This window comes from Seriola dumerili, unplaced genomic scaffold, assembly GCF_002260705.1.
Source record: "Seriola dumerili isolate Sdu_G_001 unplaced genomic scaffold, Sdu_1.0 BDQW01000110.1, whole genome shotgun sequence".
NCBI classification, from domain to species: Eukaryota; Metazoa; Chordata; class Actinopteri; order Carangiformes; family Carangidae; genus Seriola; species Seriola dumerili.
In genome coordinates, this window is record NW_019174365.1 from 656926 (window position 1) to 682293 (window position 25368).

The 25368-nt window shown below is 42.3% G+C and overlaps 1 protein-coding gene across 6 annotated transcripts in view; it reads left to right on the top strand.

Annotated features, from left to right (window-relative positions):
• Positions 1–24349, top strand: part of LOC111223266 (FH1/FH2 domain-containing protein 3-like) — a 56037-nt gene extending 31688 nt beyond the window's left edge. Inside the window, exons 6-30 of one of the 6 annotated variants that reach the window (XM_022747344.1) lie at positions 1638–1732; positions 2673–2784; positions 2979–3073; positions 3294–3437; positions 3672–3907; positions 4092–4118; positions 5232–5351; positions 5604–6023; positions 7326–7385; positions 7849–7983; positions 8652–8702; positions 11837–12054; positions 13873–14199; positions 14857–15545; positions 15996–16136; positions 17783–17941; positions 18039–18221; positions 19141–19260; positions 19585–19746; positions 20733–20923; positions 21042–21246; positions 21392–21415; positions 21694–21904; positions 22026–22190; positions 22811–24349. In XM_022747344.1, the coding sequence (XP_022603065.1) occupies positions 1638–1732; positions 2673–2784; positions 2979–3073; positions 3294–3437; positions 3672–3907; positions 4092–4118; positions 5232–5351; positions 5604–6023; positions 7326–7385; positions 7849–7983; positions 8652–8702; positions 11837–12054; positions 13873–14199; positions 14857–15545; positions 15996–16136; positions 17783–17941; positions 18039–18221; positions 19141–19260; positions 19585–19746; positions 20733–20923; positions 21042–21246; positions 21392–21415; positions 21694–21904; positions 22026–22190; positions 22811–22893 (4373 nt within the window). In that variant the 3' untranslated portion in view covers positions 22894–24349. The remainder of the gene's footprint in view (positions 1–1637; positions 1733–2672; positions 2785–2978; positions 3074–3293; positions 3438–3671; positions 3908–4091; positions 4119–5231; positions 5352–5603; positions 6024–7325; positions 7386–7848; positions 7984–8651; positions 8703–11836; positions 12055–13872; positions 14200–14856; positions 15546–15995; positions 16137–17782; positions 17942–18038; positions 18222–19140; positions 19261–19584; positions 19747–20732; positions 20924–21041; positions 21247–21391; positions 21416–21693; positions 21905–22025; positions 22191–22810) is intronic. The other 5 variants (XM_022747345.1, XM_022747347.1, XM_022747346.1 and 2 more) reach the window with 5 other exon arrangements.
• Positions 24350–25368: the final 1019 nt, after the last annotated feature.

A 25368-nucleotide genomic window follows, 5' to 3' on the forward strand; every position in this document is an offset into this window, starting at 1 on the left:
TCCTTTCTACAGTGCCTCCCCGCATCAACCACCTACAGAATGCGCAGCTCGGACGCATGGCAGCGCAAAACGCCACGCAGGTGTCTTTGCTACTTTCAGACCCACGATGATTAAATAGCAAGTACATTTTCTCTGTGGTCTGAGGTCAGTGGTGCAGCATTTTACCGTTATTTTAATGACGCATTATCAGGAGAGCACTATGCGCCTACCTAGACGCGCGTAAACTGGCTGTTACGCGCAAGCAGAGTGAGATGAAAATGCGCTGCAGGTGTTTGGAAAAGCCAGGTGGAACATCATAAATCAAACCCAAAGAAGGTCGGAGCATCGTTTGTGGCACATTGTGTGTTGCACAACGTTAAGAGACATCCATGACGCACGAGGTTCTGAAGTGTTCAAAAAGGCCTTACAATATTTACATGACATGCATTTACTGTGATTGGAAAAACTCGCCCATTGGCCCAGAATTGATAAAACACTGTAGTAAATAGCATTAACTACTCTTTGTAACTGTATTACATTATACAGAGAGGTGTTTCTATGTTTTAACTTGCCCTCAATGATATAATCTGAGTGAGCAAAATAATAGAAACTTTATTAATTTATCATTACTAGGTAATTGACATGCGGGTTGATGTTGAGCGGCAGGTTGAGGTGGAACTATTTGGACCACAAATCTGATCATATGTTTTGCATTTAGAATCTTTATCTGCAATCTAACTTGTAACTATCATCTTATAATTTAGAATAAAATGGAAATATTCAAGTAATAGTTCTAAGGCACAGTACTAAAGTAAATGTACTAGGGTTGGGTGTCGCCACTGATTTCTCAAATTGATTCTATTCTGATTCACAAGATCATTCGATTCAATATTGATTCAGTTAGAGATATTTCAGCTACGATACCAATTTTGCTTGGATATGAATGAGATTCATTCCTCTAACCTGGTGCATTATTAAAAATATTAATGTTTACATTTCAAATGGACCCCAGTAGTAACAGAGTTACAGCTTCACATATCCACGGGAGATTGTAAAAGATGAAAAGATGGATCTCAGGATTTTATGAATCGATATCAGATTATTCAAATGAAAACCGATTTGAAGGTTGAAGGTTGTTTTTTTTTTTTCAACCCAGCCCTAAAATATTCACTTTGTACTGTACTTTGTTATGTTTGGTCACTGATCCCTGAAACTTTGTTATATATCAACGAGGAGTGAAAGTTTAATAAATCTGACCATGGTTTATGAAAATATAAATACTAAGTGCAGAGGTCATCTAGCACAGGCACAGTGTGTCTTAAATAAACACTGAATAGGAGAGAGAATCCATATGCCAAGTTTTCTAAGATATTAAACCAATGACATAACGTCTTTCTGCGATGGAAAAATACAGTACCAGTACCACTGAAGCTTGAAGACGGTAATATTTACAAATCATTTCCATTTTCTGCTTTAGTTTGTGTTTTTGTCTGTTATAAAGACCTAAAGCATAAACGACGAAACCCTTTGTCCCTGATGACTTTCCCTGTAATTTATAGCTATGCCTACAGTTGGTTTAGTGTTGACTCGTCTTTCTATATTTCTTCTGCCTCTCTAACTTTTTGTTTCTCTCTTTTCTCCCTCTCTCCCTCTCTCAGCCCTGGGGCAGATTATGCTGTATGTAGACGGGATGAACGGCGTCATCGGTCACGCTGAGACAATCCAGTGGCTGTACACTCTTGTTGGCTCAAAGGTATGGTCACACATGCATACTAAATCATCCCCATCCCCATTACAACAAGTACACACACACACACACACACACATACACACTACCCATCCATTGTATGGTGGACATTATTTCATTATTTCTAGCTTCTCTACACTGTAACAGACACACAAACACATCTGCTACTGATTGTATTCTGTGTCCTGCCCTGAGGGTGGTGTCTCTCCTTGGTTTTATGGTATTTTCATTAGTTTTAAAGCTAAAATTCTGCTTTGCCCTAAAACTATCAGTCTTGATTCCAGTGTCTAAAAAAGTCAATGCTTTTATTCTATTTATCTCTAGTTACATGAGTACTCAGTGCCTGTGGGTTGGACCACACCCATATTCAAACTCAGCCTTCATTTTGATCTTTCATGACTGCATCTTGCACAGTTGTGGTGACAAAAATCGGTCCACAGACATTTAACACCTGCCAAAGTACATAAAACTGCCTCTGTGGTAGTTCCAGCTTCACTAGGTGCCTCCAGGAACACATTCTGCCACGATGACACACACACGCGCGCGCGCACACACGCACACACGCTCACACGCACACAACAGTTGAAAACAATACCAGCAACGGTGTCACGTCTGGAAACAAATGCATTCTCTACCCGTCATTAAACTTGTTAGGGAATTACATCCACACTGAGCCGTCTAAACAAAAGCCTGGACTGAAATATACACGGTTTGACAAATGGAACCCACGGTTAGGAACCAAAGACAACATGTTATTCACAGATATACAGATACACACACACACACACACACAAACAAAAAAAAAACAATTAAATAAATGAACAAACTAGAAAATATATCATGATGCTTGCTACAATGATAAAACACTAATAGATTTCCAGAATTGCGGCCACAGGACCAAAACATATCAATCACTTGTATAAGTTTGTTTGTATTTCCTCCCTAGTTCCGTCTGGTGGTGAAAACAACTCTGAAGCTGTTGCTGGTGTTTGTGGAGTACTCTGAGTCTAACGCTCCGCTGCTGATAGAAGCCATCACGTCTGTGGACAACAAGAGAGGTACAGAAGTCTTCACACGCCACAAGCCGATGAGGAACTTCACATTCATTATTATGTTTGTTCATGTAATGTCTTGGTTGAACGCTGAAGTTGATAAACCGTACAGAGAAAGGTGTGTTTGGTTGAGTGGTAACATCACAGCTCGCCTTTCAATTGGTGAACTTATTCGTGGGTGTTATTGGACTGATCTCCAGGCTACAAGCCATGGTCCAATGCTATGGAGATCTTACATGAGAAGGATGGCGTGGACACAGAGCTGCTGGTCTATGCCATGACCCTCATCAATAAGGTATCTATGTCTATAGTTTCTATATACTGAATGTTTATATACTTTTATTAAGCACTAGATACAGGAAGATATACGCCACATGTACTTTAAAACATGCCTTTTCTTTCCTTATTCCTCATTGTAAAGGGGCTTTCCACCGCAGCCAAAAAGAAATATTTTAGAATTTAGCCATCAGAGTATTTAAACCTCAGTTAAACCTTGATCTGCTTTCTTTTTGCAGACACTTGCAGCACTGCCAGACCAAGATTCATTCTATGATTTGGTGGACGGTTTGGAGGAACAGGGCATGGAGACAGTGTCCCAAAGACACCTGGGGCGGAAAGGCACTGATCTGGACTTGGTTGAGCAGCTTAACATCTATGAGGTTTGAGACATACACAAACATTTTCAGTCATAAGATTACAAGGGAAATATTGCAAGTTGATAGTTGCCTTTTGCTAAAGATCAGATTTCAGCTCGTAAGTGTTGCTCACGTCCAATGAATCTGATGCGTTATGACTCTGTACAGTATTTATAGTCCGATTGCTTAATACTAAAATCCTCTGAGGGAAACACCTGCCACCTCTCCCACTTCACACCCACCCCACTTTTCCCTCAGATGACCCTACGGCACGAAGATGGTGACGATGACAGCCAACCTCCACCGATGGGACGCCGGGACCGCAGACGAGCCAGCCTCGGGGGCGGGGACAAAAAGCGTGGCCTGGAGAGGAGGCGGAGCCGCAGAGCTTCACTTGGGCGATCTGGTCACGCCTCCCCCTGCAGCCCTGCGTCCCCACAGAGAGCCGGCTTCCAGCCTTTCAGTGGACAGAGGGCTGAGGACATGAGTGAGAGGTGAGAGAAGGGGAAGATAGAGGAGTATCAGAAGCTAAAGGTTGATTTTTAAAAGTTTCATAACAGCAGAGGGACAAAAGGGGTTGGTTTAAAGACTAAAAGTCATCTCTTTAGAGATGCACATGTGTTAACTCAGCTCCAGACAGAAGTTCTGACTGTCTTATACTACCGCTTTCTGCTCTAGGGCACTGTCAGGTTTCCTTCCATCCATGTAAGTTCAGAGGCCACTCAGAAAGATGGTCAGCTGTTGACCTCTGCGACCCTCTGTCTATGTTTTCCTTCTGCTGCTCCTCACCTACATGCTGTAACAGCTATTAATGTGTCTCATGTCACATAAAGCACTCTGAGTGGGTTTTTTTTTTGTTCTCCAATGATACACTGGTAGAGACTTGTGCTCCACTAAAAGAAATAAAACAGCCACACAAGCCTTCAGGGTTTGCTTGTAATTCTAATACAAGCGTACACATTATTAAACCAGCGCAGGCTTACTTCAGTGCTGTGTGTGTATGCACAAAAAGGGGAATTTGGAGCCATCTGTAGCTGTTTACTTCAGGTAAATCATCCTTTGTTCCTCTTTCTCTTCTGTTATGTGTATCTTCATCCTCTGGCAGTGTGTAACAGAGCAAAACAATTGTGTGAGTGTGTGTAAATGTGTGTATACCGGGACACCTGTTTATCTAAAAAGGAGGATTCGTTTTGCATATGGCTCTTCGAATGACGTGATGGGTGAAAGTTGTTTCATGTCAGAGCCTACATCCTGCTTCATATTATTCATGCACACGCAGAAAAACAAACACAACTTTTATTGGCCGTCCCATTCGTCACACACACATGGCTCTGGTCTTGTGGAACACCACCTGGCAGCGCACGCTGACTCAACTGCAACGGGGCTCCTCTGGTTTCTCTAGACAAAACAGTTCTGGTCTCAAGTCAGTTGTTCAGCCATGGTATATTCTCCTCTTAGCATCCCTTTTCCTCTTCCCTGTCATTATGTTTTGTCTTCATGTGCATGTAAAAGTAGCTAACTGGAGGCATGGAGTGTGTAATGAGAAACATTTATTCACCCCATCTCCTATTTGTTGTTTTTCTATCTGATAGATGTCATGTCCTCGTTTGTTGTCTTTGAGCGTCACTGCAGCTGTAAACATCATTTCCACACGTCAATCTCATCTAACCCTCCACCTTTGTTCCATCTCTTTTATTCTTCAGTAGTGAGGCGATTTCTACTTGCATGCCATTCTTATGTATCATCTCATCTCTCCCTGAATCCTTCCCTTACATTTTCCACTCAACCATCCATTCATCCACCCCCCTGCCTCCACAGAGAGGAGGAGTGTGAGGATGGATTAGAGGAGGAGGAAGAGGAAGAGGAGACTCCAGTGACTGAGTCTGATTCAGATGAGCAAGAGGGGGATGATACAGTGTCTAATCAGACCACCCCCAGGTATTTTGGTGGTGACATGGTGGTAAATAATGTTCTGTGGTTCTTCCTTTGTAACTACGGGCTCTAAATGTGAAACCACAAAGCTTTTAAATGTGTCTTTTGTCACTGTTTTCTGTTGCATATCTGGTTGGTTTGATCTCCTTGTGGCCTATATGTACCTAGCACTTATTACTAACAGTGCCAAACCTGTTTACGGGCTTCTCTTTCATGCTGTCATCATTTATTCTTCTCAATCCATCCCTCTGTTCCTAGCCCGGCTCGACAACTTCCATCCATTGTTCATAGAACAACCCTCCAGTCCATCACCATCACTTCCAGGAAGGAGAACATAAAAGAGGATGAGCAGAGGAATCCGACTGACCCACCTCCAGCATCTACCGCCCACTCCCCCTCGACTCCCGCTTCCTCTCCTCCCATCTCCTCCCCTCTCAGCCCCCCAGCCCAGCCCTCGCTTCTGGCCACCCTTCTGGCCAGGAAGAGGTCTGCTGTCACCGTGCCGGCTACCAAAGAGGTCAGCCCACCATTGCGTGGCAGCTCTCGTCCCTCCCCTGACCGCCTGCCCTACCTGCCCCACTCGCCTTTCCACCTCTTCTCCTACGACCTCGATGAGGAGCCGTCGCCCCCGGCTCCGGTCAAACTCACTGAGGAGTCACCTAAAACGACGTCTCCCAGGTCAGAGGGGCAGCACAATTCAATCTCCCCCGAGAAGCATCGAGAACTTTCCTTGCATCTCTTCGGCGTTGCACTTTTCCTTTTTTCAGTTTTCACTTCTGTTTCTGGCTTTTTTTCCTGGCACCACCTTGGATCTCTCTGCACCACTGTTATTCATCACCTCCCCTTTTCACCACTTCTTTCCAGTCTTTGACTGCACAGCTTCTCACCTTCAATCTGTCGCTTATTATCACCTTCATATCCTTTTTTTTTCTTAGTTCTGCCACTGCATCGATAGTCCTCCACACTTGTTTGCACTTTGTTTCCCATTGCCACTGCACTTCCTTTCTTTTCAAGAACAGCACCAGATGTCTTTTCAAATTCTTCACCTGTATATCTCTGTTTTCTCTCCTTGCTTATTAGCACTATTATTTTTATAGAACATTGCACTTTCTCATCCTTACTTCCTCCATCCACTGTCCTCTTTGATGTTATAAGTTTATAGTATCGTTATGTTAGATTTTTCTCCTGATGGAGAAACCAACACCTCACCTATAAATACAGACAGGTGACGAATTAAAGGAAAAACCTGAGTAAATGAGGAGAAACTTGAAGAAAGCAGATGCTTTCAGACAGAGCATGATGGGTGATAAATGGTTTGTGTATGACCGTGATGTGAATCATGCTTTGCTATGGCCTTCGCGGTCACTAGATCTCAACTCAGCTGAACATGTATGGGAGATTTTGGACAGAGTCTTTGCTATTGAAGCTGTTCTGGAGGCTTGTGGTCGCCCACGACACTTGATATTGATGTTTCCTTTAACTTGTCGCCCATCTGTAGCTTGTTATGATAATCCTACATTCAGATGCTCGGATTTACAGCCCTGTTGCAGCCATGGAGCTCTATTTAATTCACAGGGATAAGATGCCAGTATGCTTAAAATAAATACACACACTTCTAATTTGACACCACCTTTGCTTTATATTAATATTAGTACACATTCAATTTTATACCACTAGCTTAAAAAAGAAAGTTGTTGCCTGCTCACACTTGTTAAATGAGTTAAGGTAAATATATTTTTGTAGTGGGCTGTGAGTGTGCCTGGAATTTCCCAGAAACATATGTAAATAAACACCGCAGCACCTACTAACTAGGGTCACTCTAGTGTTGCACCAGCAGCATTCCTGTTATGTAACAAGGTGTCACATTCGTTTCTGGCCACCGGTTTCTCACTGACCAGTTAGCCGGTGTGGTGTCGGGTAGCTGCACAGCTGGAGATGTTTCTCACTGTCATCTATTTTCTCACCCCTTCTCTTTCTCAGGAATGGAGGTTTCACGTCCTACTCCTCTCTCAGCAGTCCGAGTACACCCACCAGCTGCAGGTGAGAGGACTCTGCGCCAACATGTGCCTGCACACGTTCATGAAAACATCCCTAAAATACACACTCCTGCACTGCCAATGTGCTCACATATGTTCCTGTGTGTTTGCATGAACCAAAACACACACGCTACATGTGTAACAAATGTAGACTGTGTGCAGCCCCGTAGTGCAGTCATGGTGATGACATACCGAAGTGAAAGTGATCTCAGCCTCCTGGTTCCTTAGTTAATAAGCTGCTCCTATTTCCTCCATGGAGAATATAGACATCAAAACATTATTTATGGTGTATTACACACATACATGTATAGAAGCTCTGCATGTGCAAGGAGCAGAAGGAGGAATTTTCATTACTGTGCTGAAGTGCAGTGTTTTACAGAGACGACTGGTGCTTGAGGATTACAGAATTACTCTGACTGCACAGTGGTGTTATCAGACTGTATTTCTTCTCTTGCTCTCTCCTTCAGGCCTGCTCTGGGGGGTCTTCTGTCCTCCTCCTACAGACAACACCAGGAATCTCTGGCAGCTGAGCGAGAGCGCCGCCGTGTGGAGAGAGAGGAGAGACTGCAGAGGATAGAGAGAGAGGAGCGCAACAAGCACAGGTGAGGCATTGCCGGCTTTGTATAGCATTTAACACACTGAACAAATAATACATGTTAATTAGTGAGCTTTAGAGGTGCTAGTAGGCAGATTCACCTTTACCTTTAGACAGAGTCTGACGAGCCATTCCCCCCTGTCTTTATGCTAAGCTAAGCTAACTGGCTACCGATAAAATGTATTTCCAAAAATCTCAAACTTTTCTTTCAAGAGCTGAGGCTGCTGTAAAATGCAAAACAGAAAACTATACAGTGCAGAATACATACAGAAGAATGCAAATACTATTACAGATGTAATAGATTACAATAGAACTAACAATAAAACAGACGATATCAGGGATTAAAGAGAACTCAAATAACAATTCATACATATCAAGGAAAGAATAAGCATGTAAATTAAAGGAAATATTTCCAGAAGAATGAGTGCGTAAAATAAATGCTAAAGTATAAATGAAAATATCTGAATTTAATATATTTTAAAAAGACTAAGGTTAACAGTTTGAAAGAAACATATGAGAAACACCTGAGAATTAGGGGTTGCACCAGTACCTTAACCGCTTGTTCGCGTGATGTGCAAACGTGTTGTATTTACAAAGGCAGGTCTGCAGACGATCATACACGAGTAGGGAATGATTATTATGCTTTAAAATTCTCTGTTTGTGTGTCTCTCTCAGCCGCGACTATGTGGATAAAATGGAAGAGGCCAGGCTTGCGCGGGAGGAGAGGTAAGTGTGTGCGCTAAATCAAAACAACACACGCTCAGAACAGCTGAACCCGAGGGGAATATGTTTGAGCCTGTGGTTTGGGAAGCTCAGTAATGGAGTAATTGTTTTCAGGTTAAAAAGGTGCCCTTTGCTGCCAGAGGCTGGGGGGATACTGAACCGATTTTCTTTGCTCCGTCTGCCTGTTTTCTTCTCTCTTAAGGAGCTGTATTTTAACATTCTGCCAGGGGCCTGATTGCTTTGGCTGCATGTTGTGAGAAAATCAGATTCCAGGATTCATCAAGCTTTTCACACTGAATGCACTCACACACACACAGACACACTTTTTACTCAAGCACATGTACTTTTAAACACACACACACACACACACACACACATACACAAGAAGAAGAAGAAGAATTTTCATGAGGCTAATAAATCGATGTTTGTGTGCAGATGGGAATCATGGGAAGCGAGAGATTTACTAAGGAGGGTATGTGAGGTCACGATCAGATTTATGACTGATCATACTTGATACAGCCTTATATAAACAAGGACTGATGACAGCTGTATAAAAACCAAATCCAATATGCTGATCAACACAATATTTAATAATATGAGGAAATAAAGCTCCTTCTTCTTCCTTTTCCTCTTCTTTTTATTCTCCTCTTTTTTCTCCTTCGGCTTCTTTTTCTTCTTTTGACACTCTACACTGTATGTACTGTGCCAAGTGCTGACTTTCATCCTCAGTTTTAAGCACAGTTGATACAATACAATTGAAAGAAATAAGGAGAGACAGAGAGAAAGAAAGACAAACTAAGAGCAGATGGAGGAAACAAGCACGAGACGGACAGAAAGCCAGAGATGAGCTGCTGAGTGAGCCTGAGGGAGATGTTTCCAAAGGATAATGTTGATGTATTTACAGTGTAATTGGGTGTCATGGTTATCAGAAAAACATGAGTTTTTACCCTGGCTCACCTCCCAGAGGGACGCATCTGCCTGACAGGACACAGCACAGTAACACCTGGACAAAAAGGACTTGCATGAAATATTGCCTTAATGACAAACAACTGACTGTTAATGGTGTATTTACAAGGACTGGACTGAAACAAGATTCCCTAAGTGTGATGCAAATATAAAAGCCTAAGAAATAGCATCTACAACACAGAACACAAAGAAATCATTTCGTCTGAAACTCAGTCTTGATTATCAAATGTTAGCATGCTAACATGCTAAACTAAGATGGTGAACATGGTAAACATTACACCTGCTAAATATGTCAGGATTATAATTGTGAGCAAGTTAGCATGCTGATGCATTTAGCTCAAAATACCACTATGCCTATGTACAACGTCACAGAGCCACTAGCATCGCTGTAAACTCTTGGTATTGTTCTTAAAGAGTCTATGAAAGCTCGGAGAAATTATTTTTACTTAATAAATCATGACAATATATCATCATGATACCTGATATCAATTGTATCACCCCTGATTGACTGTTAGCCAGTGGTGTAAGTATTCAGAACTTTTTCTGTCTTTCCAAAGGTAGAAATGCTGCAATATAAAATGCTCCATTACTTGTAACAATCCTGTATTGAAAATGTCACTTTAGAAAAAGTAAGTCTTATTAGCAAAATGCCCTTGGAGTGTTACGACCATTGTATAGAATTACATATATAGTTTCATTATTACAGATACATTAATCTGTAAGTAGAATTTTACTGGGTTAGTAAATTGAGGTGAAGCTCGTTTAAACTATTAAACTACGTAATTTACAAATTTCATAATCTGATCACATGTTTTGTATTTAAAAGCCTAAGTGGTAACTACAGCTGTCAAATATATGTAATGGGTTAAAAAGTACAATGTTTCCCTAAGAAATGAAGTGGAGAAGAAGTGTGAAGAGAAATCGAAAGACTCAGGCAAAGCAAGTATGTCAAAATATTTCCTTAAGCACAGTACTTGAGTAAATCTAGTTACACAATCTAGTAGACTCCACCACTGCTGTCATCAGAATTTCACACAGTGGCAATATCAGGTTAATAAATTTGCATCGGGCAAGTGTAGCTAATCAGATATTAATTATGAACATGAACTTTACTTAGAGTAGCAAAGTGTAGAGTAGAGTGTAGCAACCTATCACTCAGCATATTTTATTAATCAAGCATGTAAGGGCATAACAACATATTGAAGGTCTTGGTCCAGGTTCAATCACACAATGCACAGTTGGCTCACTCACTCCTATTTCACTCCTGATCACATGCACATGCACACAAACACACACACATATATTAGTATCCAGTTTCTTCAGCCCTCTGAAGTGGCCTGATGCTAATGAACTCTGAACAGAAGCTCCACACATTCATGGTACGGTGGGAAAGAGGAGGGGTTAGAGCAAGAAAGAAAGAAAGAGAGAGAGAGAGAGAGAGAGAGAGGGTTGATTCAGCGCCCTGAAACTCTGTTCTGGCCGGCAGGTTGAATGGTAAAGTTTGGTAGAGGGAGAAAAAGGAGGAAGTCGAGAAAAAGGTAGGAAGGAGGAGAAATGAAAAAGACCAGGGAGGAGACCTGATCGAGGCACATCTTGAACAGGTTTACTCTGATTCACTTCTGATGTTTGGCCTTTCAGCAGCCAAACTAACATTAACTTCTCCCCATCTCTCCCATTCTTCTCTCCTGTCGTTCTCCTCTGCTCTCCACCCTCCTCCCTAACTCCGTCTTCTTCTCTTAACTCCCTCCGGTTGCATATTTGGACTGCCGATGATAGCTAAGCGTTTGGTTAGATAGACGGGGAGAGAGGACCAGGATGGTGAACCCATTGACTACAGGAAATGAGTGATGAATGCATTGAATTCTTTGTGGACAATTAATGTGGCAAAGTAAAGAGTGAGGTGGGCTTATACTGCAGTGTGTTGAGGTTGTACAGCAGCTCAAGAAGAGAAAATATTGAAGAATGGTCTGAGCGTTTTCTAGGTAGACATGAAGTTTTTGATGAATTCAAGTAAATTGGAAAAAATTTGTAACTAGTGGTTTAGTCTAGGACAATTAGGCAAAGAGCAACACAACGCAGCACTGCGGAGAAAGGCAAGACAGAAGGTGCATTGCCTCAGACTCTATTTTTACCTCTTTTGTCCTCTGATACTCCTTCTCCCCCTCCCACAGGTATAAGAACGTGGAGCGTCTGGCAGCGGAGGAGTACGAGAAGGAGCGCGTCCGGGTCTCGAGGACTCGCCCTGACCTCAACCTGACCTTTACACCCTCTGAGGCCTGGCCCTCGTCATCACGCAGCAGCACCCCGTCCTCCTTCGCCTCCCAAGAGGACACAGAGGCTGACCTTGAAGCCGAGACCCCAGCCACCCCTTACACCCCCTCTGAGACTGGTATGACAACTGAGAATACTTAACGTTATTGACTAATAACATAGTACTGGTATGGCTGTTATTAACAAGTCACATAAAACCAACTAAATATCAAATGTAATAACATCTTTCCTCTTTGTTTAGAGGATTTAATTACAATACTGTAGCCAAATGGCATCTATTAGGTTTTGTATGATGATACATAATAGTGTTCAGCATTACTACGGCTACTACTACTGCTAGTCCTGTTAGCACTGTTAGCAATGGGGTATTCTTATGCTATACCACACTGTGGAATAATGTATGGTTTTATAACCAGTAGTGGAGGTAGAAACTAACATTAACTTACTTTACGTACTTTAAAATTGTAATCCTTCAGATTTCAGTCCTGGTCGTTTTGGCGACACTCTGAGCAGCTACTTTTGTTTGAAAAACAGCGGAGCAGCAAGCGGTGTCTGTGTTTACAGAGCAGCCAAACAAACACACGCTTTAATAAAGAAGAAAGTCAGTAATTGGAACCACAATCTGATTTCACGCTGCACACACTGTGAGTAGTTTTAGTAGCCAGTAATAGACAACAGCAGGGGCACAGAAACTGGAGTTGGATACCTTGCTGTGGGGTTGGAAGTACACAGCGCGCTGCCTGCAACTCTTCATCTAGTAGCTCATATTTAAAACTGATCTGCTGTCAGAAAAATACCAAAAATGACCACATCTTGTAATGTAGATGCATTTTTGATATATGACTACTGTCAGAGCTAATGCTGGATTACATGCATGATTTGTTTTCCTGTGAATCCCTTGTGTGCATGAAGGGAATCCAACATGGGAATGGACAATTAAATTGAAAATGACTATATAGAGAGAGGTAAATACTGAATATATGTACGTGCCGAAAATATGTTGACCATAAATAGCTTCCAATACAGGGTTTGTATCTGTGTGTTAAAGGTCTCCTAGTTCAGAGCACTTGTATGACTTCGGTTGATACTTTGTGGAGTTATAATTAATACCAGAAGGTCACTAGTTCAATTCCCATCAGTGCGCCCCAAAGCAATCATTCTTAACCTTAAATTGTTTCAGTTTGCAGCTTGCTGTTTAAATTAACATGTAGGCGTGAGCGAAAGAGGGAGAGGGGAGACAGATTGTGGAAAATAGTGCGGGTGAGGAGGGGACACCATCAGTGGGGTAGAAAAGAGAAAAAACACAGAGAGAGGATATGGGTGAAAGGGTCAAATGGGTTTTTGAAAGAGCTTTTTGAAAGTGTGATGCCAAAACATCTTGTGTAAGAAAACAGCCTTGTGTCGGATTGCATGCGCAGCCACGAGCTGAGGTACTGTAGGTCAAACAGGCGAGTGTATGAGGCCTCAGAGTGTCGTGTTATTCTAACCCCGCCCGCATCACTGCATGGACTGTACTGTTGAGTTACGTGTGTGCGCCATATACATGAGTGTGTTTTGACGTAAACAGGAACTTAATTCTTCATTTCCTGTTCATATCCTGGTGCTACGACAACCCGGCTTTGTTAACCCGCCATATTGTTTACATTAGTGTATGGGCGTGTGTTCTTGTTTTTCTTGTTAGTGTGTGTGTGTGTGTGTGTGTATAAATGTGTATTGATACAAGAGTGTCCTATGTGCAGCCTAAACAGAGCCACCTTTAAAAATCAAAGACAGCCATGTCACATATTTCAAACAGTATTTCATTGCAGATAAGCCTTTCATCTCACAGTATCTTTCTGTGTGAAGGATTGTCACTGTGCAGGTCTAATCAGTTTGAGAGATCAAAACCGTAAAACAGAATCTTAGAGAATAAAGTAACGCTGACTTTTTATGACAGGAGAGGCTGATGACTCCAGTGCCAGTGTAGAAACAGAGGAGAAAGAGACAGAAGCTACCGCTGAAGAGGAGGAAGAACAGAAGGAAGAGGAAGAGGTAGAAGTGGAAGTGCATGAGGAAACAACCGCGGAAAAGGAGGTAGAAGTCGAGGAGCGCGCGCAGGAACCGGAGAAAGAAAGAGAGGAGCCGGAGGAGGAGGACAGCGGCATCCTGAGCGACAAGGAACGACAGAATGAGGAAGTAAACGAGAAGGACAACTGCTCGGCCTCCAGCATCTCCTCTGCCAGCAGCACTCTGGAGAGAGAGGAGAGGGGGAGCGCTGAGAATGGTGGGTAGTTTTGTAATTGATTTCAATTTCATTCATTCACAGTTTTTTTGAAACAAGGGGATGATCGGCTGTATTATGGCCTGTTGCCCTGGAAACAAGTCAAATGACTGAGGATGCAGGGATGATCTGACTTTTTCTCTGTCTATACAACAGAGTCCTGATCTGATACCAGCGCACTGTTTTCCTCCAAATTTAAAATCTGCTAACCTCACTGTGTGGAACCTGCTGCGATCATTTTTTTATGAAAGGTGCCATAGGGCCAGGGATTGCTGCGACTGAATGAATGTAGCTGATATCTAAAACAATGAATTTTTTAATGACACTGACTAAGAAACTGTTTGTAATGTTCGTCATTCACATCTGTCTGATACCTGACTCCTGGTCAGCGTCGGTGCTGATACAGATCAAATGGATCTCATCACTGCATCCTGTATTTTCAGTTAATGGTGATTTCTTAGTAGTGATACTATTTCAGATGAGGTTGTAATGCAGTGTGTAGAGAGAATGAGGCAAAGCCCTTACATTACTTTTCAAGTGGAAATAAACTGTTTTGTTTGCTTCCTCCTCATGTAATATACTTTAGAATAAGGCTTCCTCTACAGTGGTAATGTTTTTACATCCTTTTTCTCCTTTTAACCTCGTCACTCTCTTTCTCAGGCTTCAAGGAGGCAGAGGTGAACGAGCCGTGCAGCAAACTCCTCAACAGCAAACTCTTCATGCTGGACATGCTGTACTCCCAGAACAAGAAGCCCAGTGATGAGGAGGAGGAAGAGGAGGATGCAGAGAAGGAGAAAGAAAGAGAAGAGGGGGAGGACAAAGAAACAAAGGAGGATGCTGAGGGGCAGCTGGGTGATGATCAGGAGAGCGACAACAGGGCTGACAAATCAGAGCTACATGGGAGCATCCGCCCGTTCGCTGAACGATTTGGAAACTTGATCAAGGACCTCACTTCACCCCACCCTCACCTGGAGGGCCCAGCCAACGAGCCTCCTCCACCACCACCCAAGAAGGAATCAGACACGATCTGGGACCAGCTCCTGGCCAGCCCTCGAGAGCTGCGCATCGGGGACATCAACTTCACTGACCTGACAGAGGATGACGACAAGGACATTCTGGACACTGTTTTGATGGGAGGATGCGGCGACCTCCCGCCCCCGCCTCCTCCACCACCCTGCTTCCCTCCACCTCCACCCATGCTAGGCAGCTGCCCCCCACCGCCTCCCTTGATTGGGATTATGAGGCCTCCACCTCCTCCTTCCTTTAGTTCTCCAATTCCAGTGCCTCCTCCTCCAGAGCCGCCTCTATTCAACAAGAAGAAGAAGACAATCAGGCTCTTCTGGAGCGAGGTGAGTCAAGACACAGAGAGCATCTTCATTAACCAGGTGCAGCTAAGGCTTTTCAGAAAAATGAAAAAATTGCATCACTGTTTTAATTCAGTTTTACACATGAACTTATCCAAGATGAAACATTTTCTTTATGTTCTTAATGGCAGTAAATGATTTCTCTTTCACTACGCCTAGAGGAAGTAGGTCCTGTTACTGTTTTAGGTTTGACCAATATTGTTGGTCGAACAGAAGATGCTACAGATCAAGATGAAGAGTTCATTAAAAACTGCATGTTTCCATCAGCCAGTTAAGATTAAGGAGTCATCAAAAACAATGAGTCACAGGACATGTTCCTGTTGCTGCTATTATTTGTGGTTATTTGTCTCTCATTTACCTGTTTTATTGTAGGAAATGGGAGTCTAACACATGTCTCCACTTAATGTAGTCCATTCTTGTTGTGTTCATGATCAGGTGCGTCCGACAGACTCTCAGTACAGGGACTACAAGCGGAGTGGAGACTCATTCTGGTCCAAACTGGAATCAGTAAAGTTGGACACGGCTAAACTGGAACACCTGTTTGAGTCAAAGTCGAAGGAAATACCAGTTACAAAGGTAAACAAGCAGTGCCTGGTCAGGGGTTAGAAAGGTGTGGGACGCTGGTTGATAGTCAACTTATCAATGCTGTTGAATCTAATCTGTACAATGTTGGATCTATGATTAAACTAACTCAATTATTGAACATGGTCCACTACAACGAAATCAGGAAATTTATCAGGGAAATCAACTAACAACAAGTCATTTGCATGGTCATGTGTTAGAGTCACTGAGCAACATCATCATCAATTCCAAATTATATCAGCTCCTCATAAAAATTGCACAACTTCATCAGGAGTCACGTCCTTTCTATTTGGCTCTCAGGACAGTTCATGTAGTGTCTTGGCTGCTGCTTTATCACAGACTCCTCCTTGTTGCCAGCCACACAGTCTGCAGGCTTGGTTGTCCATTATCTCCCATACTCGAAAGCTGATGTTTTAAAGGTTAAGCGAGGTCATGTGTGTTCTGATCGTGATCAAACGGGGGAGCGTTGAATCCTATGTAATTCTCACGAAGCCTTTGAATAAGAAAAGTATGGTCTACTAAGACAGGGGAGCTGAAGCCAGGCACCTCACACTTTGAACTCCTGAGCCATTGCTTCAATCCACAACTCTCGTTAGAGCCAAAACCAGTTAGTAACTCACTTCTGGTCCACACGTAATGTGACAGTGTGGTGGTGGTCTCCAGCAACAGTATCAAGATGGAAACGGCTCAAGCAAAGCTGTCAGTTAATGAGAGAATTCAAGTTTTAAAAGGACCTTCAGAAACCAAAGCCTTCATAGGTCAGAGAGAACTTCACTTTTTTTGGTTTTATGCTCTTCTTACCGTAAGATGTGAAAGATGAGAGATTGAAAAGCTCAAACCAATTCTGCATGTTTTTCTTTTTTACCCACAGTATGTGGTTGGTATCATGTGTTTTTCGTAGTTGTACAACCTCAAGTCTTCACAAATTTCTAAACTTTAAATTCTTTGCTGGTCTGACTAGTTAATGTGCCCAACATTAACAGCAACATTAATCAGCTTTCCACATTATAATAAAAGAAAAAGACAAACAAAAGTAGAATTTTCAAATAAATCTTGAATTGAATTTCATCCTTTACATAAAATACCATCAACAACAAGTGTATTTCTATAAACAATTGTTATTGTCATCAATAAAAGTATACTTTTTTTTAACTTTAACAACCTGTGGGAAATGAGCCAGAAGTTAGTTAAAAGTTAGGTTAGTCTTATGTATCGTAATAGCATGAACTGTAACATGAAGCAGCTCATTAGTGGCAGAGTTGTGCTGTAACGTAAGTCTACCAGTCTCCATATTGTGCTTATAAAATTTCCCAGAGGCAGTAACCAAGCCTTAGCACCTACTCTGTTATACTTTAATGTGGTGACATACTTCCTTCCTATAATAACTTATAATAGCCTCAAGTGCTTGTGAGGTCATTTCTACACATATAGTCACAATGTGTCTGGGGACTAATCCAAACAATACAGTACAGAGCTAACCTGTCACGGTATTTCCTGCTGCCACTAACCATGTGGTTCCTGCTGTCAGTCAGTGTAACCTGAGTGATGATCCCTCTAATCCTTACAAGCCCATAAAACAGACCACAGGGAGAGAGAGGGGGAGACCCAGCATTGACCCTCCCTGTATTTTTGTGTCCTAGAAAACAGCAGCAGACGGTAAGCGCCAGGAGATCATCGTGTTGGACTCCAAGAGGAGCAATGCCATCAACATCGGTCTGACGGTGCTGCCTCCCCCTCGCACTATCAAGACGGCCATCCTTAACTTTGATGAGTATGCGCTCAACAAAGAGGGCATAGAGGTGAGAGATAGAGGTGACGGTGAAAAGGAAGCAAGTGATGATTGAAACTCATCCATGACACCTATCACCCATATCTTCTCTTATCCGTTGTCTTCAGAAAATCCTGACCATGATCCCCACAGAGGAGGAGAAGCAGAAGATCCAGGAGGCTCAGCTGGCCAACCCCGACGTCCCGCTGGGCTCAGCAGAGCAGTTCCTCCTCACTCTATCCTCCATCAGCGAGCTCTCTGCCAGACTCCAGCTCTGGGCCTTCAAGATGGACTATGAGGCCACAGAGAAGGTCAGTTTAAACACAGGACAGTACTTTCACAGTGAAAACTGTTATTTTCTTAAGATAAAACTATACGAATTTGAAGAAAAATGATTGATACTTCATAAGAATGTCGACGTGGGGAGGCCAAACCGAAGCCATTACCAAATGCACATTTAAAATCATACAGTCATACATAATAAGTGAATGTGGTTTTATTAAAGCAGAAACAGACATAGCTAAATGAACTTTGAACCATGAAGTGTTGAGTAAATGTGCACAGCACGTGTGCGTTTGTGTGTCTCATGCCCATGTCAGTAAGTATCAACATCCATTTTAGTACAAACAACATCCGCAAAACAGAGACATAGTTACATAACAACATCATAACAAAATATGCAGGCTTATTAGCAGCACCTCGTCCTCTTCTTCTGGCACACCATGTTTTACTTTAGCAAAGAATGCATCCAGGAGAAGAAGTTCAAAGTCGAAACCCGGAGAATGAAAAACATGCCGCCCCTCCGTTGCTGTCCTGTAAATTTTACAGCTTTCCGCAGGATGCAGTTGTCTTTAATCTCTCCATGAAAGGCATGATGCCCGACCGCACATTCGGCAGAGCTGCGTTCCCGACTCGACTCTGTGGGACGGTTTGGTCGAGGGAGGCTTAATGGAGGGCAGCATACCGTGCAGGCACACAAACACAGGCTCGCAAGAAAACAAAGGGCTCATGTCGTCAGAAGCACGTTTGATATCGAAGGCTGACCGAGGCTGCAACCTTTAAACGACCTCTCATGACCTAAAACAAAAGCAGATGATTTGTGGCAGGAGAGGAGGTGCACCTGTTTACTCACCGCTTATATAACTGTAGACTAATGAAACACATGTTTTTGGGAGTCTTAATTGACTCGGCTAATGGTGTGTGTGTATGTGTGTGTCTTCCTCCTCCCAGGAAGTGGCAGAGCCGCTGCAGGATCTGAAGGAGGGTATGGAGCAGCTGGAGAAGAACAAAACTCTACGCTACATCCTCTCCACGCTGCTCTCAATGGGAAACTTCCTCAATGGCACAAATGTGAGTCATGACCATTACAGGTTCACATCATCTGACTGAGTCACAATGACGAGCTTCCTTTGTTGTCTCTCTACTGCAGTTATTATAGAGATTGTGAGAGATTTTAATGGAGTGTGAATGAGTCAAGTCTACCATTCGTAGATTAAAAATTTCATCACATATCGGCAACTATAATTTATTGAGATCAGACGTTGCTTTCACATCATTTTCGAAACAGCTGTATCCAAGGCTCTCAGGCTGTCACATAGGGCTATAGAGAAGGAGGCACAGAAGTAACATTTGATTTTTTCTTTTCATAAATAACTGTTGTGTCCATGTGTCCAGGCTAAAGGCTTCGAGTTGACGTACCTGGAGAAGGTTCCAGAGGTGAAGGACACGGTGCATAAACAGTCTCTGCTGCATCACGCCTGCTCTGCGGTGGTGGAGAACTTCCCTCAGAGCACCGACCTCTACTCCGAGATCGGAGCCATCACACGTTCTGCAAAGGTCCGCTCCACACTCATTCGAATCCCCTCACTCTAAAACATGTTTAAGCTGGTCCAACAGCTTGGTCCAAATGATTGATCGATTATCAGATAGTTGCTGAATAATTTTTTGACCAGCTAATTGATTAATTGATTAATAATTGCAGCTCTAGATATTATTTCTATTAAAGGGAATTAATTTTGGTAACATTTACAAAGCAACAGTCAGAGCTCAACCACATAGAGAAAACTGTCCGTACAATTTGACATGCCGTAGTTTGCGCTGTTGTTCGATTGCCAAGAACAATATATGTTAAAATATGGAAAAAGCATTTGTTTTACAGTAATAGATTGACATTTAATGTTCACAGTTTTCATAAAATACACTTTTCTATGTATTACACTGATATTGCATATAAATAAACATTGAAAGTTAAACGCATGCTGTCCACCAGAGTGGACGTCGTGAAAAAATACATGTAAACTAAAAAATAAAAATCTAATATATATAAGTATTTTTTCAAAATATTTTCTTCGTGTCTGATAAAGTATAAAACCACAGAGTGAAAAATCTTGACTTGGGCTTTCATAACTCATGCATGAAAGGGTTAAAAGTGTCCAGGGGTAGGGACTGAAGTGGAGACTAATCTTCACTGTGGTTAAGACTGTTTTCATTACTATCAGAGGAAACATCCATTATTTAACAAGTATTAAAGACACAGCAAGTTTCCACTATATTTGTTTTCTCAAAAACTACAAAAAAGAAGGATCTTTGGAGGGATTTGACTCCCAAACAGTGCATGCTGGGAAGTCAGCTAAAATGCTCATGCTTCTTTACAAACAACTGAATAATCAGTGATACATTCATTCAATCTTCATAAGTCAAAACACTTCAATTCAAAGTTGAATTAACATGAAATTTAACAAGTTCAGGTCGGCTGAATAAGAGGACTTCCTACATATTTTTGATGCAAGTTGATTAAAGAACTTCTTGATTTGCTTCATTAGGTGGATTTCGACCAGCTGCAGGAAAACCTGTGTCAGATGGAGCGCCGCTGCAAAGCCTCATGGGACCACCTGAAGGTTATCGCCAAGCATGAGATGAAGCCCCAGCTGAAGCAGAAGATGTCTGACTTCCTCAAAGACTGCGCCGAAAGGATCATCATCCTCAAGATCGTTCACCGCAGGATCATCAACAGGTAGCTCCTCTCACAACTATTTTGTCCTTTTTTTTTGTTTTGTTTGTTTGCTTGATTATATTATTTTACAATGCAATGTTCATTATTGTGAAGAAAAGCATTTTCTTCTTTCACCCAGGTTCCATTCATTCCTGCTGTTCCTCGGTCACCCGGCCTACAGTGTGAGGGAGATCAGCGTCCACAGGTTCAGTAAGATCCTCAGCGAGTTTGCGCTGGAGTACCGGACCACCAGAGACCGCGTGCTGCAGCAGAAACAGAAAAGGGCCGACCACCGCGAGCGCAACAAGACCCGAGGAAAGATGATCATGGACGTCAACGCTCCTGTGAGTATCACACAGACAGAATCCCTGACACAGAGACACACTCCGACTTTCACCTCTGTTTTCTAGCTCTTCTTTTTCCAAATCTAGTGCTTCCTTCGTTATCCTTGATCTGTTCCTTAACTTTCACTGTTTCTTTCTCCTATAGTCTGATGATGAAGAGGAGAGTGAGGTATCAACATGTGTGCTGCCCTTCTGCATGTCTGTGTGTGTGTGTGTGTATGTGTGTGTATGTTTGTGTGTGTGTGTGTGTGCATGAAACCACTAACTGTAACTACCTCAAAGTTTCCTTTTCACTAAACGAGTGGATCAGTCAGTAAAATACAGTAGGGACTGTAATCTTTACAGGTTGGATGTTTTCCTTGATGTTTCAGGTTTGGCATGGTTAAAGCCCAAAGTGCTTAAAATGCAAGCCGAAATCTTATCCTGTCACATCCTCTTTCTCCCCAGCAGTGTGGTCGACGTGGCTCCAGTAGCAACAGCAGCGCCCCTAGTGGTAGCCAGGAGAGCGAGCAGCCTCAGGGCCTGGGCCATGCTGAGGATGCTGCAGAGCACGAGCACATGAAGGCGGTGCTGAGAACCAGCCTCAGCGGCGGAGACAAGGAGAGCAGCGGGGTGCCGGGGCTTCGGACACGGACCAGATCACGGCCTGGACGAGGAGGTGAGGGTGACAGGAAGTTCCTCACAGGGTCTCACAGATAAATACGCAGCAAAAGTCACGGCTCTTTAAAGGGTTTTTTTCCTCGTGCTGAAGCATTTTTCACGCTGCTCCAATTGTTCAGGTCGCACTATGCAAGCACGGACACCACCTGTAGAGGACACTCAGATCTGTGGAGACGACGCCGCAGACGAGATCATGGAGCGCATCGTGAGGTCGGCCACTCAGGGTCCAGGAACCAGAGCTCAGCCAAGAGAGAGGAGGAGGTCCAGGGCAAACCGCAAGTCATGTACGACCTGAAAGCTGAAATCCCAAATACATGCTTAGTAAACTCTGAGAAAATAACCCCTGATGATGTCATCGGGCCGCTTTTAAAGAAAAGCCTGCATTAGGATTAGAATCCATTTGAAAAAAGTGGGCATTTATGAGGCAGGAAGGGTCTAATGAAACACGCAATATTGGTTGCATTGTAGGAAATGTATGATCCAGCGTTTCTGAAGCTTGACCCATACTAGGAACTAAAAGTCAGGTTGTCTTGGCCTCTGCTGGATAAATTTTGACCATTTTCTTAATACATTTAAATTAAAGCACAACACAAGCACAGAGTAGACATAAAATCAGACTTTAAAATCAGAGAGTAAATGTTTAAATGTTTTAAAGTCACATTTTGTATTGAATCATTTCCTGTTATAAAAATCTCTATATATATATATATATATATATATACTGTATAAAACAGTTACAGTATGTTGATTTCTTTCTACACTAACTAAAACTTAAACAGTAGTATATAGTACATGTTGTATATATTTAGTATGTAGTATGGCATTGGGATACAGCACATAACCATATCTCTCCTCTTCTCTCCTCTCCTCTCCTCTCTTCTCCTCTCCTCTCCTCTCCTCGCAGTGAGGCGGACTCTGAAGAACGGTCTGACACCAGAAGAAGCTCTTGCTTTGGGACTAACTGATTCTCCAGACACACAAATGTGATCCTCTGCCTCCTGTCTCTGTCCTCTTTGCTGTGGAAACGCAGCGGCAAACATCAATGCGACGCCTCCGTCAGCTGCCTGCCTTCGTCACACTCGTTGTTGTACTCCAGCAGTTACATGCCCCTTTAGGTTTTTGTCAGCTGCTTATCTTGCCTGATGTGTCTGAGTGATGAAACTGCAGCCACCATAGTGTTTTTAATGCAGCAGAGAAAAAAAAATCCTCCAGAAGAAAAAGTGGAAGTGAAGATAGAGAATAATGTGTTCAACCTGGCAAGAAGGAAAAGAGAATTTGATTTCAGTGATTCTGCCTCTACACTGAGCTGAAACGTTTTTTTATTTATATAAACATATTTTAAACATTGCGTTAGTTCAAAGGGATAATTTTTGCTTTTAACTTTCTGCAGCTGTGACTTCACCATGTTTCATTTATTTAAGCTGTGAATTTTGGTTGTAAAGACGAACGGGCTGAAGAGGAAGCTTGATTTGTTCTCTTATCCGGTTTCAAAAAAATCCAGAAAAAACAAAGAGGCTTAATGAGAATCATGTTTTGTTTCTGCAGCTGCACGTTTGACAAGTGGCGAGTGTGGCTGTGGATCAGTGGGAATGTGAAAGGTTTTGATTTGTGCCTTTCATTTAAAAGGGACATTGCTGTACCTTTTCGCCATCTCTTGCTATTGCTTTATTCACCTCCTACTTGTCAGATGACTCACAAATTCACAGGTGTAGTTATATCACGGGTGAGTGTTGACTACAATTACCTTTTTTATTTTGACAGAACTGTTCTCAATATTTATTTGCTAAGCTCAGACATCTTGCACCTTACTCAGCGTTAATAGTCTGTTATGCTGAAATGAATGACTGATTCAAAACACAGAAAAAGGAAGTTTTATCTCAGAGGAACTGTTTGTAAAGTGTAAAAAGACAAAAAGATAAGGACTTTTTTTAAATTTTAATCTATTTGAAGGACATGCAGAGAATCCTGCAGAAAAATGTGTAAATGCCCTCGTCAGCTGCCAGATACAGCGTGCATGTTTAGTGCAGTTCATGTTCTGTATTATTTTTGTAATTTTCTGTAGAAACTTGTATTATAGTCTGAGAAAGAGGCTATTCTGTGAATTGTAATTAAAGATGAAAAAAATGAAAGATATGGTCAGAGCTGAAATATGTGTTTTTAAAATGTTGCTCCCTGCAGAGAGAGGGAGAGAGAGAGAGAGGGGAGCAACATTTGGACATTTGCTTTGAACTTTGTGGTCATGTTGTACTTTGTATGAACTTGAAACAGGTCGTGGAGCAGTCTCAGCTGAAGTGTGCGCTCCTCTCACAGTCCAGCAAAAACTGGGAAACATCACTGCATAAATATCATGTAGTGAGCTGAACATAAAAACCATGGTTACAGACACTTCCACTTGAAATGCTGTGTATACACATTCTGCAATAAAAAGACAAAACCATTGAGTGAAAAAGTGGATGTGCATGTCATTCTTCTTCTCTGCTTTCACTTCTGAGCCCTTGAATACACAGCAGACCATGTCGGTGACCAACCTTTGGATCAATGAGCTGCCATAGACTGCTGCTGTGTGTGTGTGTGTGTCAGAGACAAAGGAGAGCACAAATCTCAGGAAGTGCTGGAGGTCAACCGGAGAGGACAGGTAGGTGTAGCATGCACACGATGATCATGAAGAACAAAGCACTGGCATATTCTGGTTCATGGTTAGATGAGTTTTTCTTGCACACACACACACACACACATTAATTCAAAGTTTATGTTCCAGTTGAATCTAACTGCCTCTGGGTAGAAGATGAATTCCCTTTAGCCAATATTAAACTTCATTTTTTTCTTATTTGTCCTATGAATACTATGTGTCTGTAAAAAGTAACAGTAAAATGTGACCATGCTGCAGATGACTTCTTATGCTCACATAATGTTATTTTATTCTTCCAGCTCCCTGCCTTCAAATATGGAGACAACACACTGAATGAGTCCACTGCCGCATGTTTATACTTGGAGGTAAAGTGTTGAAACTAAATATGAAACATGCCGAATATTGCACAGTTTATTACATAGGCCTAATCTTTATTTTTTCTATGTCTTTGCTGGTATAGAATCAGATTAAGTCCCAGGGCAACAAGCTGATGCCTGACAGTCCTGCAGGACAAGCACTGATGTACCAACGCATGATGGAGGGTCTTGCCCTCACTGATAAACTCAGTAAGATACACACACACTGCTGCTCCAGGCTGCTTTGTTTCTCAGTTACATGTTAACCTTGTGTCCTTTCTTAAAGCTGTCTGTTGGACATTACCCCAAACTGGCCAGATATTACAGCCTGTTGAAGGACAGAGCCAGCATTAAAGCCAGCTGACCACTATACAGGCTGGCCAGTATAGTATAATAGTAAAGTTGATTTTTAAAAAAAAAGATTATTCAAAAAACAAGTCGTGTGTTCAATTTTTGATTTATAACATGAGGTGAAAC